General features: G+C 37.7%; 1 protein-coding gene across 9 annotated transcripts in view; it reads left to right on the top strand.

Moving 5' to 3' along the window:
* The window catches only part of VPS13D (vacuolar protein sorting 13 homolog D), a 183,236-nt gene that overhangs the window by 16,156 nt on the left and 151,605 nt on the right, over positions 1 to 15,475 (top strand). For 8 of the 9 annotated variants that reach the window (XM_090024785.1, XM_090024788.1, XM_090024786.1 and 5 more), the window contains exons 9-21: positions 37 to 137; positions 670 to 838; positions 1,533 to 1,625; positions 2,384 to 2,588; positions 3,223 to 3,402; positions 4,135 to 4,265; positions 5,035 to 5,107; positions 5,505 to 5,675; positions 6,727 to 6,857; positions 7,490 to 7,622; positions 8,915 to 11,134; positions 11,735 to 11,886; positions 13,238 to 14,272. In XM_090024785.1, coding sequence (XP_089880911.1) covers positions 37 to 137; positions 670 to 838; positions 1,533 to 1,625; positions 2,384 to 2,588; positions 3,223 to 3,402; positions 4,135 to 4,265; positions 5,035 to 5,107; positions 5,505 to 5,675; positions 6,727 to 6,857; positions 7,490 to 7,622; positions 8,915 to 11,134; positions 11,735 to 11,886; positions 13,238 to 14,272 — 4,794 coding nt within the window. Of the gene's footprint in view, positions 1 to 36; positions 138 to 669; positions 839 to 1,532; positions 1,626 to 2,383; positions 2,589 to 3,222; positions 3,403 to 4,134; positions 4,266 to 5,034; positions 5,108 to 5,504; positions 5,676 to 6,726; positions 6,858 to 7,489; positions 7,623 to 8,914; positions 11,135 to 11,734; positions 11,887 to 13,237; positions 14,273 to 15,475 lie in introns of those variants that run through there. The other variant, XM_090024790.1, reaches the window with a different exon arrangement.

Raw genomic sequence — 15,475 nt, 5'->3', positions numbered from 1 at the left:
ACTTCCTAATTCATCCACATGCTGTTTTAATAAAAGATGCAGTACCAACAAATCATGGGCTTCCTAAAGGAACTGGATCGAAAGGAGCGACAGCTTAAGTTCAGGAAATGGAGACCAAAAGTTCCAGTAACTGGAAAGTAAGTATGAATACTGCTTATATTTTGTTAAGGATGTGCTTTGTGCCTAAGATAAAATAAAAGCTATATATTGACTAAAATTAAGGCAAAAATCTCAAACGTAGTAAGTAGTAATTGCGTGGTGCCCAGGGTTTAGGAATATCAATTTTTACATTATTTTTATTTTCTATAGTTCATTAGGTAAATTATTTCCATGTACATAATTTTGGCATATAGCTAAAATAAATTTCATGGATCCAAAGCTCAAAGCCATTCCTGTCACAATTTCTTTTTTCTTTCTATGGGGGTGAGTTTGAGTCTTTCTTTGTGGAAGGAATTGGGGCTTCTATACCAAAGGTTTGAGGAGCTGCTTAGTATAATAGTAAGACTTGTTACATATAGTACAATAGTAAGACTTGTATCATCCATACTCAGTTTTTTTCTGAAACATTTTCTAACCAGTTGTGCTCTGTTTGCTCACCTAAATGTTTCTTGATTGTCCTCCATATGAATCCGTTGTTAATTGGAGATCTGTTTGTTTGAAATGTTCTAGCTGCCGAGAGTGGTGGGTCTTTGCTTTGAACGCTAATCTTTCAGAGATCAGAGAACAGAGGCAACGTTCTACATGGGAGTTTGCATTACGACGGGCCCAGGATGCTGCGTCTTACACTGACATGTATTACAGCAAGTTGAGAGGAGACCTGATGTCTCCTGCAGAACAGGTACCGAAAGCTGCAAATATTTCAGTCTAGATAACATCTTGGTATGACTCTTGCATCTACATGAAACGAAACAAATGTGCCTTGTTTTTTGTTCTTGTGTTACTGTATATAGCTTGAACCGTAAGGTTATTTCTGACTTACTAAGTAGGCTGTCATGTGGTGGCACATTGCTTAGTAAGGGATAGTCATAGAGAAGTAGGGCTAGAAGAGACCTCCAGAGGTCCTCTAGTCAAACCCCCTGTCTGAGGCTGTAAAATCTTTGTTCGTATACCTTTTGTTTCTCTACCACAATATGTGCTCTGGTACAGGCGGTGTTTTAAGTCCATGCTTCTCATACAAAAGTTGGAATAAGATGCCAGAGATGGTTTTGTCTTTTAGGAATAAAATCTGTTCAAAGAGTTCATCCTTTCTCATCCAGTTACTTAAACTATTTCCCTTCTACTTCTGGGGCTGGCATGCCCATAGCATAATATATATATATATTTGCTTAGCTGTATGTCATCTGAACAAAGTAAGTTCAATTCCTGTTACATTTTTTTGTGGCCTAGGGTATTTTAAAAGCACCCTAATGATTTAAGAGCTTACAAGCCCATTGGAAGTCGGTGGCAAATATTTTCCCTTTAAGTGTGTATATTTTTGAGAAGCATAAAGAACAAATAACTTCTTTTGTATAAGTATATATTTGTTTTTGCAGGCAGAAATGCATCGCATTGAAGAAGAGCAGACGTATGAGGAGCTAAAGGTTTTACATGAAATTGTTTTTGACAAATTCCATGAACTAGCTGAAGTAAGCCACTTGCTGTTTACTCACTAATATTTTTATAACTAAAATGTGCCAAATGCATTGAAAAGCATTGCATTTCAGCCATTAAAAGGTATTTTGCTGTGTGGTAAATTCAGGATGAAGAGTGTGATTACCATAGTAACCTTAGCCATAATAAGCTGAATCCTATTATCAAATTATTGGGCAGCAAAACCTATTTCCCAGCTGTCTCTAATATTAATAATGAACACTGATATTAGACCATTAAAAGAAAAGCTCCTTTTCCTTTAACATTGAAAAGGAGAGAGATCAGACTAAAACCTACAATGGAACAATCCTGGAATTTATAATACCAAATCTAGTCTCTTATAAATGTAGGCTGCTGTCTCCATCCTGAGCATTTACTCTATTGTTAAAATAATTGTTTACTGATAGAGGTCTAGTTAGGGTATATGACAAATAGTTAAGTCTTTCTTAGAAATGCTAGCAACTTGGCAAGGAATTGCTAGAAGTCTAGCAGTAATTATACCTACCTTTATACTATAGTCCTACAATAGAGGACTATGGTAATCATGTTTGGAAGGGTTAGACAAAGATTGTACAGCCCATTGGGACACCATCAGCAGTTCATTAACCATTGAAAGGATTATTATATGGGAGTTGTGCTTCAGAATATTCAGTAAATAAATTAAAGAGAATTATTGTAAGTAGATTTTTAGGCCTCTAAGAAGTCTTTCAGCTGTTTATGCTAATAGATGTCTTTGTGTGTTGATTTGAAACAGAGCGTTAAGGAGCCTTTGTCTGATTCTCCTGGAGTTACTCCGACCATACAACACAGTAGTAGCAGTGGGATGTTGCAATATCTTCAGTCTTGGTTTCCTGGATGGGGAGGCTGGTATGGAGAAACTCAGCAAACGTATGAAGGTGAACCTTTTGAGAGGTTGCTGCCTGAAACACAAGAGCAGTGGAATCCAGAAGACATACTGGGTATGGAAGTATTTCATTTAAAAAATGTTACCTTAATAAGCTAAAATGGTATTTAAAATTTCAAATAATTAAAGGGAGATATTTATATAGTTGTTTTTTTTTAATGCCAGGATAAAATATTTCAAAACTTCATTTATCTTTGTTTCCTGCTAAAATCTAAGCATTGCATGTCTATGCTATTACTTGATTACATTGGTCATTTCTAAAACAGCCTAATGAAAAGAATTTTAGGTGATTTCTACTATTTCAGTTGTTACTAGTGACACCTACAGGAGTAGGAGAAGTACACATCCAGAAGGTCTAATGTAGCATGTAGTGTATTTTGTGTGCAACAGCCTTGGCGTTTCAGTTTGGTAGAACCTCAGTTAAGGTCTAGAACTATTCATAACTTCAACAGCAGTCTTTCTGAAGTCTGGGTTGCATTGCCTTAACCTGAACATCATTTACCAAGAGCCATGCTGTATTTTGCAATTTTGTTTAGGAAAGAAATTGTATCTGTTGCCTAGCTGTTCATTTATTTCAGTAGCTGGTTCATCTTTTCCCTTAATTTTCAAGGAAGTCTGTTTTCCTTTAGATCTCATGTAGCTGGCCTATTAAACATTTGCTTTTTCTCTATTTTTTTTTTTTTAACTAGGTGCTGATGAATTTTTTGATCCTGCTGCAGATGCCTCTAGCATGAATACATTTACAAAGAGAGATCATGTTTTTGCTAAACTAAATCTCCAGTTGCAGGGTGGCACAGTCACCTTGCTACACAGGGAAAAAAGGACCCTGGATTCAAATGAAAGTGCTTTCATGCAGCTGGAATTTTCAGGTATCATATTTGAACTTCTATTCATTATCTCTTAAAAGGACAGGAACTTTGTCTGCTGTATAAGTGCTGTAGTCAGTCGTGTATCACTTTGAGTTAGTAATATGGCAATATCAAAATATATTGAGAATATATATTTAGCTGTCACTTTCTTTAAGTTCATATGAATTTATACCTTGCGAATTTGTCTTATTTTGCAGTTCGTAGATTCATAGATGCTAGGGTCAGAAGGGACCTCAACAGAACCAGTCCGACCCCCTTCCTAGGCAGGAAAGTGTGCTGGGGTCAGATGACCCCAGCCAGATGCCTATTCAGTTAAAACGGACAGTTCAGAATGGGAGTAGGATAGAGATTTATTGAGCTTTCATTTAAATTTTTCTACTTAGAGGGGTGCATAATTCTTAGTATAGATAATACATTTGTAGAGAGCTGTGCCAGAATTCTGCTTTTCATCTTTATTGTATAAATAAGTATGTACAGACCCTCCTAATCATGTTCTTTGCACAAATATTGCCTTCAATAGTATAAGAGTTGTAATTTCTGAGTTTGGAGAAACTGTCAGTAGTGAGAAGCATAATTTAATACATGGTCACTGAAACATAACTGACCAATCTTATAGCTACTGGATGGTTTCTTACCTTCCTTACATGATACTGGTATCTGTTTGCCATAAAGTACATTTTGACCTTTATTCTCTCTAGAATACAGTACAGCTATTTGTCTTCTATTTTCCAGGTGTAAAGATCTTAGCTGAATCTCTTCCCCGCAGAAATTCTTCCCTTCTCAAAATTCAACTTGGTGGCCTTTTCCTGCGAGATTTAGCAACAGAAGGGACCATATTTCCTCTTCTTGTGTTCCCTAATCCTGTATGTAAAAGAATGCACATATACTTATTGTTATCACTTTGGAGAGAATATTTAAATAAAAACATAGTTGTGCCGGAACAGCAGTAGAAAAAATGGGGCTGCTCTTAATTTGCATTGAAAGCGTAGGAAAAACTCTGTTAACTCAATCACCACCATGATCGCTCTGAAGATTGCTTACAAAGCACTGCATTACTTACGTGTGCTTATTTTTAACTTCAAAGGCCGATATTCTAGGTATTAGTACTTAGTGCTAATTATTAGCCTACATTTAACTTTGGAGCTGTCATTGCTGTCACTTAATGACTTGGAGAGTTTCTTTTCTTCTTTTGTTTCCTCTTAGAACAAAAAATATGGGTCTTTCTGGAGGTCTTCTTTCAATGGCTTCTAGTTCTAGGCTACAAACTTAAGATCCAGGAGTATTTTCCTTCAATATTTTTGCTAAAGCATTGAAGCTCCTTCTCCATTTTCCTTTAGTTTTAATGGCATCTTGCATACTAAGCGTAATATTCCTTTATTTGCAGAAATGTGATTTTTGTTTGCAGTTTTTATTATGTTTTTAGCTTCAGTAAAAGAATAGTTTTTCTTTTTTATGTTATTCTTTTTTACCATTGTTGACTGTAAGAAGTGCATAGCGTAATAATTTGAGATTATTATGAATCGTTCCATTATCGAGGCAGTTTCAAAGGTATTGAAGAAAAAGCATACGATAATTGTATGTGTACATTACATGACTTATTCAGAGTAATAATCTCTTTTTCCCCCTGATTAGCAAAAAGAGGTTGGTTGCTTCTCATCCGTTGGTCTCCAGACTTTGTCTTCAGAAATGACCAATCAGAACACTGGTAATATTTTCAGTTTTAAACTGTTATGAATGCACAAACAGACTCTGTTATTCCAAATGCATATTAGCTAATATCAATTAAAATATCAAAACTGGGCACTTTAAAATGATTCTCTTAAATCTATACATTTAAACTTTTACCTTGCAAAATGCTTCATACTGGTACAAAGTCAGTGTGGGATCTAAATCATGCTTAGGTCCATGCAGATAGAGCAGATTATACTAAATATGTTTTCTAATTTTGTGCCAGTTGGTCATATCCATTGTATTTTAAACTATACATACTACTGTATTGACATCCAAACCTTTATCCAAAATACAAATTAGAAATGTCAGTTTAAACTGTTCTTATTTCTCATTCGGAGAAAATTCATTTTTGATTTTTGTGTTATCTTAAGCTGCGGATCCAGACGCTCCAGTATTTGAGATGCTGTATGAGAGAAACCCAGCCCGCAGCAATTTTGAGAGACGCCTGGAAGTCAGTACCAGACCTCTAAATATTATTTACAATCCACAAGCCATTAAGAAAGTAGCTGATTTCTTCTACAAGGGAAGGGTTCATACCTCAGGTTAACCTTTTTTGTTTTTTTCATGTGTTTATTTTTCCAAGTTTGATTCCTTCCCCCACCTCCATTCCCTCTTACTTAAAGCACTGCAAAACAGCAAGAGGAGGATATTGTGCGGGTTCTCTTTGATTTCTAAAGTAAGAAAGAGCATGCTTTCAGGACATTTCCCCACTCCACTTTTTAATTTGCTGTGCTGATAGAAGCCATGTTATTACAAGACTGTGTCCCTTTTCTTGGGTCTATCGGTGCCATTTCTGGATTGATCAGAAAAAGTCTGTCCCTCTTCTTAAAGCTGTTTGAAATAATGTGTCACTGTGAAATGAACACGTTGCTTCCATTATCTGCAAATCCTTGTTTGCCCTGGTGGTTTGGGACCCAAGTATGTCACTGTGTGTAAGCTGCTGTTACGTACGCCCTTATTGCTGGATGTTTGAGAGGAGGAAATGTGAGAATAAGAATCATTTGGGGTTTCCTAATGCTATGCCTTTTTTTTTTTTTTTTGGCTTGAGTCTGGCATTTTCAGTAGTGTCTTGATAAGCTCAAATACCAGTGATGCATAATATAAAAATTAATTTTCCCTTCCTTTCACAAAATCGCAATATCCCTTAAATGACATTGCTAAACAACAAAAAGACTTTTTGGCTGCCTTTTGGTACCTCCCATGAGTTGTTAAGAACATTTAGTCAGAATTTCCTCTGGAAATTAAAGTTGAAAGAAGCATGACAGACAATGAACGGAAAACGTTTTAGAAAATACTTTGTTGACTTTAGAAGCTGTTTCTGGCAACTCATTCACAGTACTTCTAATATTTAGTTCTGTTTGTTGAAGTGAGTCACTCCAGTGATAGATGCAGTAATTGGGTATCTATTGTATCATTGTTTCCTGGCTTTTATTTTACTACATAAACAGTTAAAACTTTCCATATCTTAAGATTTTCAAGTGTTGTTAATATTTTATAAATCAACATAGATATTCTCCCTGTTTTTTCACCAGTAGTGAACAAAATTACACCTAGTCAGATTTTTTTTTTTTTTTTTTTTTAACTTTCATACAGGTTTTGGATATCAGTCTGAACTAGAGGCGAGAGTGGCAGAAGCTGCTAGAAGACAATACAACAAACTGAAAATGCAGACAAAAGCTGAAATTAGACAAACTATTGACCGTTTGCTAGTGGGGGAATTCATTGTAAGTTTTTCCCAGAAATGCACTGAATCTCATTTCTTTGCCTTGTATTTTAGTTTCTTTGCCTTGTAATTTAAGCTCTGCAAGTGGATACAGAGAGAATAAAGTTCCCAATTATTTTGCATTGTTCTTGCAGTGAATAAATCCAGTTCTTTAGCACAAAAAATGTTAGTGCTGATGAATGAGAGAATAGTCTATGAAAGTGAGATTTTAATTTCTCAGGGTACTGTATGAAATTAGTTTAAAGTTTGCTGTCTGAGTTACTGTTACTCTGTTTGCTCTTACAGTTGTTCTTTCTTGAACTTGAAGCATAGCTCATAGTACTCATATCAACAATGTGTGTCAGTGTTAATCCCTTGCTTTCATAAATAACTATTTTAATAAGCAAGAGAAATTTTCATACATTTTTTCTTTTCAAGAAAAACGTTTGTGCTCCAATAGTTTTTGGTAAAACAGTGTCAAGTGTATATGTTTACCCAGGTAACCTAGAATTGACAAAGGTTTGCTATTTGGGTGGGGGGCAGGGTGGGACACCCTTAAATGAATGGCTCTGAAAGAACTGGGTTTTGAATTTATTTTGTGACTGGAAGAAAAATATTCCTGATGTGACGTTCCCCTTTCTGTTCTACTTCCAGGAAAACAGCAAGTGTTGGTCAGTGTGCCTTGACATTTCTGCTCCGCAAGTCATCTTCCCTGATGATTTTAAATTTGTGGATCCAGTCTTAGTTGTAGTGGATCTAGGAAGAATATTACTTACCAATTCCCAAGGTATAGTTTGGAACTAAAAATCCTCTGTGTATGGATCATGTGAAAACTTGTTTTCCCTAGTGTAGCATTTTTGTCTTTGCCTCGATGCAAACATTTTTATTACAAACACATTTATTGTGACTTGGAGGAAGAAAGTGTCTTTTTTAAAAGAATGGTTTTAACTCTGCAGGATCTATTATGATTTCCATTTTATATATATAATATGTGTCTGGCAAATCTACTTTGTTTAGGAATATTTTGTCATGGAGATTTTAGGACTTTTCTGGAACAGCTGTCAGAGGAAGCACACGTTTGTTGATAGTGTCTAAAGTATGAAGTCCTGCATAGGCTTAGGGCTAGACTGGTGAAAACAGAAGAAAATACTAATTTTATTTTCCATCAAAAAATCATTCTTTTTATGGCACACCTTTCAGCTGTGCCAGAAGAAGTGTATACAGTCTGAAAAGGAAACTTATTTAACTCAAATTCACTTATAAACTGTTTTTCAACTACAGTATATTTAAAAGTTAAATTTCTCTATTTGGTACCCATTTTCTAAAAATAGTGCAGCTGTAACCTTTAGATAAGCCAAGTTTTAAATTGTAGGAGCCTGCTAAACTCTGCAGTCTGAATTCTTCCACCCTGTAAGTCAACAGGAATTTTGCCATGGGCTCTAGTATGGCTACGATTTCACCCTTGTTATCCTTAGAAATTCATAGGTAGAGCTGAGCAAACTCTGAGTATGCTGTTGGAGCAGCATCCATTGGGCCTCCTAGTCAAGCTTAAAGAAGAATTTTATCTTTTAATTGGCTGGCTCCTTTTTTTTTATTCCCCTCTTCCATACCCAAAGGTAGAGATAGCAGAATTAGGACTTCATTGTCAATAAGAGAGAAGTAACTTTGACTAGATGTAAAATAACTGCATAGGAGGGCATCAAAACTGATTTATTATTATTTGACTTTATAGCGAAGAGCTTTGGATTGGGACCAAAATTCTTTTAAATATACCATGTAGAAACATGAACATTTTTTTCCTCTAAGCACGTTTGGTGATGGCATACTGTTAACACAAGCGCATCTCTTTTAATCGGTAGACTTTTCAGTAATATTACTTCATATGCAATAAATGTCATTACTTCTATTGTTGCTTTATTGAAATTTTATTAATGGTAAAAGACTGCTACTGTATCATTTCTGTACTGGGTAGTTTCTTTCACTTTGTTTATAAATTATGATTTTAAATAAAGGTAATGTTTTAGAAGAGTCCAAAAGTAAAGGACATAGTATGTTCATAAGTCCCTTCTTCATCCACAGATGACTCTAAGACGGGTGGAGATGGTTTCTCATCAGAGGCTAATGAGCTGAGTGATGATGAATATAAAACACCTCTTGCAACTCCTCCCAGTACTCCACCACTTAAAGAGAACGCAGACAGTAAAATTAAAACATCTGAATATACTGGAGTAGAAATCAGTGAAGAGCAATTACAGGCACATTTAATGAGTAAAAAAATGTATGAGAGATATACATTATCATTTATGGATCTTCAGATCATGGTTGGACAAGTGAAAGACAACTGGAAGCATGTTCAGGATAGCGATGTGGGTCCAACTCATGTGGTTGAAAAATTTAATGTTCATTTGCAGTTGGAACGCAGGTTAATATACACATCTGATCCAAAATATCCAGGAGCTGTCCTTTCTGGGAATTTACCGGACTTGAAGATACACATCAATGAGGATAAAATATCAGCTCTGAAGAACTGTTTTACAAGGTTGAGTACATCTGAAAATAAATCTACAGACATTTTGCATTTAGGCAAAGACAAGATTTTTACAGAAGTAGACCGTGGTGGAAGCTTGCATGATTCTGTAATGAATTTAACCCAGAGTGTTGTGACTCTGGAACAGCATACTAGGGAGGTTCTTGTAGAGTCGCAACTTCTTCTAGCTGAATTTAAAGTTAACTGTATGCAGCTCGGTGTAGAAAGTAATGGGCGCTACATCTCTGTACTCAAGGTTTTTGGCACTAATGCCCATTTTGTGAAGAGGCCTTATGATGCAGAAGTATCTCTAACTGTCCATGGTTTGCTACTGGTCGACACTATGCAGACTTATGGCTCTGATTTTGATCTTTTAATGGCTTCTCACAAGAATCTTAGTTTTGATGTACCAACAGGAAGCCTTCGAGATAGCAGAGCACAGTCTCCCACTTGTGGACCATATGAGGCCCATCCAGTTGATATGGCTACTTTGACAGAAAAATGTGCTGCAGTCTCAAATATTTCATCTGCTAATAACTCAGAAAATCAGGAATCTTTGATTAAACTGGAATACCAGTTTGTGAGTGCAGAATGCCCATCCATGAATTTAGACAGCACACTTCAAGTAATGTCTGTGCAGGTGAACAACCTGGACATCATCCTTAACCCAGAGACTATTGTTGAACTTATTGGGTTTCTCCAGAAATCTTTCCCAAAGGAGAAGGAAGATTCTAGCCCTCAACCTTTAATGACTGACTTAGAAAAAACTTTCAGGGAGCAGGAAGCTTATCAGTCTACTTATGTACAGAATACAGAAGTAACAGTGGACATCCATTGGCTAAATATACTTCTCCTTAGGACAGTCAGGATGACAAATGGTGAAAAATATGGCAGAAAAATTGCAACAGCAAGTATTGGTGGCACCAAAGTGAATGTATCTATGTGTAGCAGGTTAGATGTAAATGGCTCTCTTGGCTGCTTGCACCTGATGGATCTGACACAAGATACCATGAAGAACCAGTATGTTGTTAGTATAGGGAATACAATAAGGTATGAAAATCTTATCAGTGGCATTGGCTACTTTGAATCTGTATTTCTTGGGCTTGATGGTAGGAGCCTCCCAGATGCTTTAAGTTTCACTTTCACAGAACAGTCGAAAGAAGAATGCTCCCTTAACCTCAAAATGGCTTCGTTACATTACAACCACTCAGCCAAATTTTTGAAAGAACTAACTCTGTCTATGGATGAGTTGGAAGAGAATTTCCGCAGCATGCTGAAGAGCGCAGCCACAAAAGTGACCACTGTCTTGGCGACTAAAACTGCCGAGTATAGTGAAATGGTCTCTTTGTTCGACACAACCCCACGGTCAAGAGAACACGTCAATTTGGAAGACAATGAAGGAGATGAATTTGGATCATCGTCTCTCAAAACTGATACTATCAAACTTATTTTAAATATAAACATAGAGTCACCCATTGTATCAATACCTCGCAAACCAGGTAGCCCTGAACTCCTTGTAGGACACTTAGGACAAATATCCATTCAGAATTTTGTACCTGGAGAAGATGAATCTACAAATGACAGGTTGCAAGTTGAAATTAAAGACATTAAACTATATTCTTTAAATAGCAGTCAGTTTATGAATAAGAAAGAAGCTACGTGTGAGATGACGCATGGCCTGCACCCTTCTTCTGGTCCTGGCAGCGTTGGCAGTCAGGAAGAATCCCATTTTACTCGTCATGATTTTTTTGAGTCTTTACACAAAGGACATGGTAAGTAAATGAAAGGGCTCTACTGCCTTTATTTTGACTAGGAAAATATTAAAGTATGTGTGTTGGATAACTGCCTATTTAAAAGGGGGTTCCCTCATGAAATGTACTGGTGAACTTAGTTACTATGGCTGCTTACAGACATTAAGAAAACCAGCCAAACAAAAAACAGCTCTTTAAACTTTTTTTAAATGTCTGTAAGTAACCTTAGTGGACAGCGGACCGATTTTTTGTTTGTTTGTTTTTTGTTTTTGTTTTCGTTTTTATATATCTCAATTGTACTCTCTCTATCGGAAAACAGATTGCACGATTACTAAATCATGGTTAGAACTACTATTTTCTAAAAGCTCTTTTGTGCAACTAGGAGATTCGTTATTAGATCAGCAAAAGCAGGGATATATCGTTGTTTAGTCTGTACTGTACTTATTCAATCCCATGATAAAAGATGCATAATTAACCTGCAGGCTGAACTGGGTATCCCAGAGCAATGTAATTCTTTGTCTTTTATTTTCGTTTAACCTTTGTTTCATTATGATGCATTTAGTTTTTCATCCCCTGGATGCCGGGGATAAAAACGCATGTGAATCTCTTCTTTTTAAACAGCTTTTCACATTCTGAACAACACCACGATCCAGTTTAAATTGGAAAAGATCCCACTGGAGAGAGATTTAGACTTAACATTCCCTTTAAGTAACGAAGACTTTGAAATATCGAGTATTATGAGGATTGAGGGGAAATTTGTCAACCCTCTTCAGGTAAAGTATGCTCATATTTATAAATGTTCAGTATCAATATAGATTATTTTTCCTGTAAATCAAGGGGTTTTGGTTTCTGTTGTTTTTGTTTTGTTTTTCGATTTAAAATTTTCTCTCTCTCAAGGTGCAGGCAGTCATCACCAAAGATTGGGTGGATTGGCAGGGCTTTTCAAATGGTGGCTCACGAGTCTCAGGAGCCCCCCAAGCTACAGCTGGAATCTCTGCTTTTCCCCCTTCCTTCTAGCTGCTGCTGCCCACCCCTACCCCAAAGGGCAGAAAGGGCAGAGAGCCTGCAGATGAGGAAACGCGGCGGGACCTGGGAATCCCATGTGGCACTAAGACACTGGTGCAGCATGGTAGAGGTTTGCCTGTGGTGCAGCAGAGGGGACCTGCTTGGTAGGGGGGTGGTAACACAGTGCAGTTGGCATGGAGAGGGCGCTGCTACCACACAGTTTGGTGCTGGAAGCTTGCGTCCTGCATGTCACGCAGTTGGGCACTCGTGGTGCCTGGCCACTAGGAAGTTGGACAGCCCTGGTTTAGGAGACTGCAAAATGGCATCCAGACATTTTATCTACAGATCACTCATTCCCTGGACAATGGTTCTTAAAACTCATCTTATCTTAAAGCATTTTGGCGACTTGCATGAAATGAGTTGCTGCATCCATATTGCTACTGTTGTCCTAATTGGCATGCTTGTTTGCCATCTCAGCAAAGGCCAGGAATAGAATTAGAGTAGCAAGTAGGAAGCTGGCACTCCTTTCTTCTGAGGAAATGCTTTGTCTAGGTCTAAGTATTACAGATAGTGTTCCACTCTCAGTGCCCAGGTTGAATATATTCCCAAGATCAGTGCTGCCAATTAGTTAAAATAAGAAACAAAACCACTTCCTACAGAACAGTAACATTTCAAAGGTTTTTTTTCCCTGTAATTAAACTTAAATTTTTCAGTCAAGGTTAATTTTATCTCCTTTGTGGGATACTGACCCCTGATTTATATCTGGGAGCTCAACAGCACAAGCTTTGTGCTGCCGGAGGTGTTGAAATCTGAACAGGGTGGAGCGGTTCAATTTACGTGCTGGCCCTTTGTTGGAGGGTTCTCGCCTCTTGGGGTTATTCTTGGATTATTCTGAACTAGAATTAACATTGACTAATTAATCTGCTTTAATATTCACATGCTATTTTATTTTGGATTCACGTTTACATGTATAAAAGCTTGATTTCTGGGGTTTAGCGTACTAAATATAGTGGCCTTTGAAGTTTATGAAAATATGCAGTTGGGTGTTTATATACTTAGTGAGCTTGGAAAACATTAGTAGATACAGCTACAGTTATGACTGTTTGTTTTTAAACGCAGGTGGTGTTAGCAAAACATGTCTACGAGCAAGTTTTGCAAACTCTTGACCATTTAATTTACAATGAAGATTTGAACATATTTCCATCCATTTCTGCATCTTCAGCCTGCCCCACTTCTCCTTCCTCATCGCTTCACAGCATAGGCCCAGAATTCTCAAGTGAACGGAAAGAAAATGGACTGTTCGGCCAATCCGGCTTTTCCCCTGTTCCAAACAAATCGATGCCAGTCAGGGAAGCAAAATCTTTTACCCAGATTCAAGCAAATTTCCGTATCTCAGAACTCCAGGTTCAGTTAAGTGGAGATCTTACACTTGGAGCACAAGGTCTGGTCAGCTTAAAATTTCAGGATTTTGATGTAGAATTCACGAAGGATCATCCTCAGACTTTATCCATTCAGATTGCCTTGCGTTCTTTGCTGATGGAAGATCTGTTGGAAAAAAATCCGGACTCCATGTACAAGAAGCTCATGGTTTCCCGGGGAGCACCTAAACCGTCTAGCTTGGCGCACAAGGAATATCTTTCCCAGTCATGCCCTTCTGTATCCAACGTGGAATATCCTGACATGCCACGTTCACTTCCTTCCCACATGGAAGAAGCACCCAATGTCTTTCAGTCATACCAAAGACCAATGTGTGCCCCACGTAGGAAGCAAAAAGAAGACACTGATTCTGAATATCCTTTGACTCCACCTCCCTCTCCAACATCCAGCAAGTCCAAGATGCCATGTGGAAAAAGTAACTTTGATGATTCATTAGTTCATATTAACATATTCCTAGTAGATAAGAAACATCCTGAGTTTTCGTCCCGCTATAACAAAATTAACCGAAGCGTGGATGTTGACTTCAACTGTTTAGATGTTTTAATAACTCTGCAAACCTGGGTGGTAATACTTGATTTCTTTGGGATTGGTTCCACTGCCGACAACCATGCTATGAAGGTGCACCCAGAGGATGTTCAGCAGACCGTTAAGTCAGAGACAAATATTTTGTCAACTACTGAAGTCCAGGATCCTGTTAACACTAAGTTGGATCTTAAGGTATATCAGAACTACCAAAGGTTGATTTTCTTCATAAAAGTTTTGACTTATACAAATTCCAAGTATTTTTAGTAGAGAGCATGCAAATGTATCCTGTATAATATACAAAAAGGAAAAAAAAAGGTAAATCCCAATCATAGATTCTGGAAGGCAGATGCGTGTTGTCTACAAAATAGTGAACAAATAATGACTTCTAGGGTTTGGTTTTGTTTTTTAATGAATTTTGGGTAAGGGAAAAACTGATTCTGTTTTGGAGGACTCCTGTTTATCTATCCCACATTGTGAGTGTTAGGTGAACAGCTAGAGCCCCCACTACATTCTACCTTTTCCAACCATTAGGATACATTTTGAGGAGGCTTGACACACACTGCTAAAGTTAGTTTGCTCATAAATGCTGCAGCCATCCCTGACCCCTTGTGCTTGACATATTCTGATAATCCCTAAATAGAAGCATCCCCTTGGATTAGACTCAGAGAAGCATGATGATGTTTGAATGGGGGTAAGGATGGCGAGGGCCCCATTGTTTCATCAGATTCCATGTAGGGCACATGTTTTGGAGACCCTTGAAAAGGCCTTCTAAAGCTGATGGGTTATTGTTTCATTTACAGTTCTTGGGCTCCTAGGACTAGTATGTGGCTGATTCAGTATCCTGAAGTCTGCAAATTATTGAGACTGCTCAGCAGGTTCTTAAGTCTTGCAGACCGTGGGGGTTGGGAGACCTCTACTGGGTTTCCGAAGACTAGTCCGGGAGTTGTTGCCCTCATCTAGATGCATTTTGTGTTGGTGCCCAGGCAGCATTAAAACTGGAATTTTGTTATGCTAAACTCTGAACAAAAGCGTAAATGAACATAATCCTCGCCTCAGATCTTGCAGTCTTTCTGGCAGCACAAACCATAAGAGTGCAAAGACAGGGGTGAGAGAGACAGATGGGTTGTTGTTACTGGCAGAACAGACAATGCAGTTGAAGACTAGCAGATGTGTAAAGAGGAACTGAGTTATGAAGGACTTACTGAGAAGGAGGATAAAAACTTGTTTTACTGGAGAAAGGGGAGGTGCTGAAGGCTTCAAAAAAGGCCTGAAATCAGAGGCTGGTGAGGACGGCAGTTTGTGCGGAGGTTGGGGTGGGGATCATATTGGGGTTGAAGGCATAACTTTCATTAGAATTTAGGCTTTGTTTTCAGTAACAGCTACAGGAAAGGGTTT

This window comes from Crocodylus siamensis, chromosome 12 (genome assembly GCF_052110815.1).
Source record: "Crocodylus siamensis isolate JL-2025a chromosome 12, ASM5211081v1, whole genome shotgun sequence".
Taxonomy (NCBI): Eukaryota; Metazoa; Chordata; order Crocodylia; family Crocodylidae; genus Crocodylus; species Crocodylus siamensis.
The sequence above is the reverse complement of the archived record's forward strand: the minus strand, read 5'-3'. Positions and strand labels throughout refer to the sequence as shown.